General features: G+C 40.2%; 1 protein-coding gene across 2 annotated transcripts in view; it reads left to right on the top strand.

Moving 5' to 3' along the window:
* Positions 1–1,407, top strand: part of LOC104707807 (F-box protein At4g02760-like) — an 8,258-nt gene that overhangs the window by 3,865 nt on the left and 2,986 nt on the right. For both annotated transcript variants that reach the window (XM_010424237.1, XM_010424238.1), the window contains exons 2-3: positions 77–199; positions 488–1,020. In XM_010424237.1, the coding sequence (XP_010422539.1) occupies positions 643–1,020 (378 nt within the window). In that variant the 5' untranslated portion in view covers positions 77–199; positions 488–642. The remainder of the gene's footprint in view (positions 1–76; positions 200–487; positions 1,021–1,407) is intronic.

Below are 1,407 nucleotides of genomic sequence, written 5' to 3' on the forward strand. Positions count from 1 at the left end.
TTTTTTTTTTTTTTTTTGTGTGCTTGAGGATCTGTCTTGTCATCTGATCTTATTTTTCTTTGTTTCGTTCAACTAGGAATCTCGTGAGAAGTCAGACACCATTTTAGATTATCGAGGAGAGATAAACTGCCCCCAATGGTTAACTTGTCCGTATATCTTACAGACCTACACTGATCTGAAGATTGTTTACTTGTAACTTGTAAGTATCCTTATTTTGAAAGCATCCCTAATATCTGACATATAAAGAACAACCCTTTATCAGATCCAGACTGTGCAAAGTTTGTGACTAATAACTGAAAATTCGCGGATTCTGAGATAATAGCTTGAGCTTCGAGTTTTTTTATTTTATTTTGATTATTCAGTCTTGTTTGGCTTTCTGCCAGTATCAGTGATCGCTTCTTGAGTTTCATCTCTTTTGAGCAAACATTAGTCTTTCGGTGTGAATGGTGATGGTGACATGTATTTTATCATTTCTGGTGTTTTGTAGATTTTGCTTCAGGGATGAAGACTTTGTTGCAGATTTACTGTGAAAGTGAGACACGTTCGACATGAAATCTCAGACATAAATTTGAGCCTTTGGATTGAAGATTTTCGTCTTGCATTCACTCCTTTCTAAGAAATTCCTTTTCTGCGTTCTGTGTCATGGACGCTCCCAGTCCCAAGCGACCTTGCCATGCCCCTTCGGTTACTTCCTCCTTAGAAAACCCTGGTTCCCTCCCTAGTGCTCAAGGTTTCAACCAAAGCAACATCGATATGACTATTTCTTCTTTCCTTTCATTGTCGGACTTGCCTTTGTTCGCCTCACCACTCTCTATTGGATGCTCTTTTGATCGAGTGCTTGATAAAGTTATCCCCTCAGCAGCTGGAACTTCCCATGATGAATTCGAGCAGGATCGTTTCCTGGATCGTACTCTCCAACTCGCATCGGTTCTTTACAAGTCCACAGAACGTTGCATCAGAAAACGCGCCACCCTCCAAAATTCCATATCGTGGCCTCTCCTCCCTGAACTAACCATTAAGGTAACAATTCCAACATTCTCATATCATGTATCTACTTTTGGAAGTATTGCGCTATCTCTCTACCCGCTTTGTTGAATCTGTAGACAGTGTTTTGGGGATGTATTTCCCCGCCTGATCTCATAATGGATGTTACAAATTAAGAATGCTTAAATTATAATTTGTTCAAGGAATGTGTTTTCTCGAGTGATGTCTAGCATAATATGTTTTCTAATGCATATTCAGGTATTCTCAATGCTTGACACAAAGTCTCTCATGCAAGCTTCTGCATGCTGCACGATGTTCAACAAGTGTGCGATGGATCGTGTATGTTACTCTCACATCGACCTAACAACCGCTGCCGAACATGTTGATAATGGAGTTGTGTGTAGAATGATCCATCGGGCAGGA

The sequence above is a fragment of the Camelina sativa genome, chromosome 8, assembly GCF_000633955.1.
Source record: "Camelina sativa cultivar DH55 chromosome 8, Cs, whole genome shotgun sequence".
In the NCBI taxonomy this organism is placed as follows: domain Eukaryota; kingdom Viridiplantae; phylum Streptophyta; class Magnoliopsida; order Brassicales; family Brassicaceae; genus Camelina; species Camelina sativa.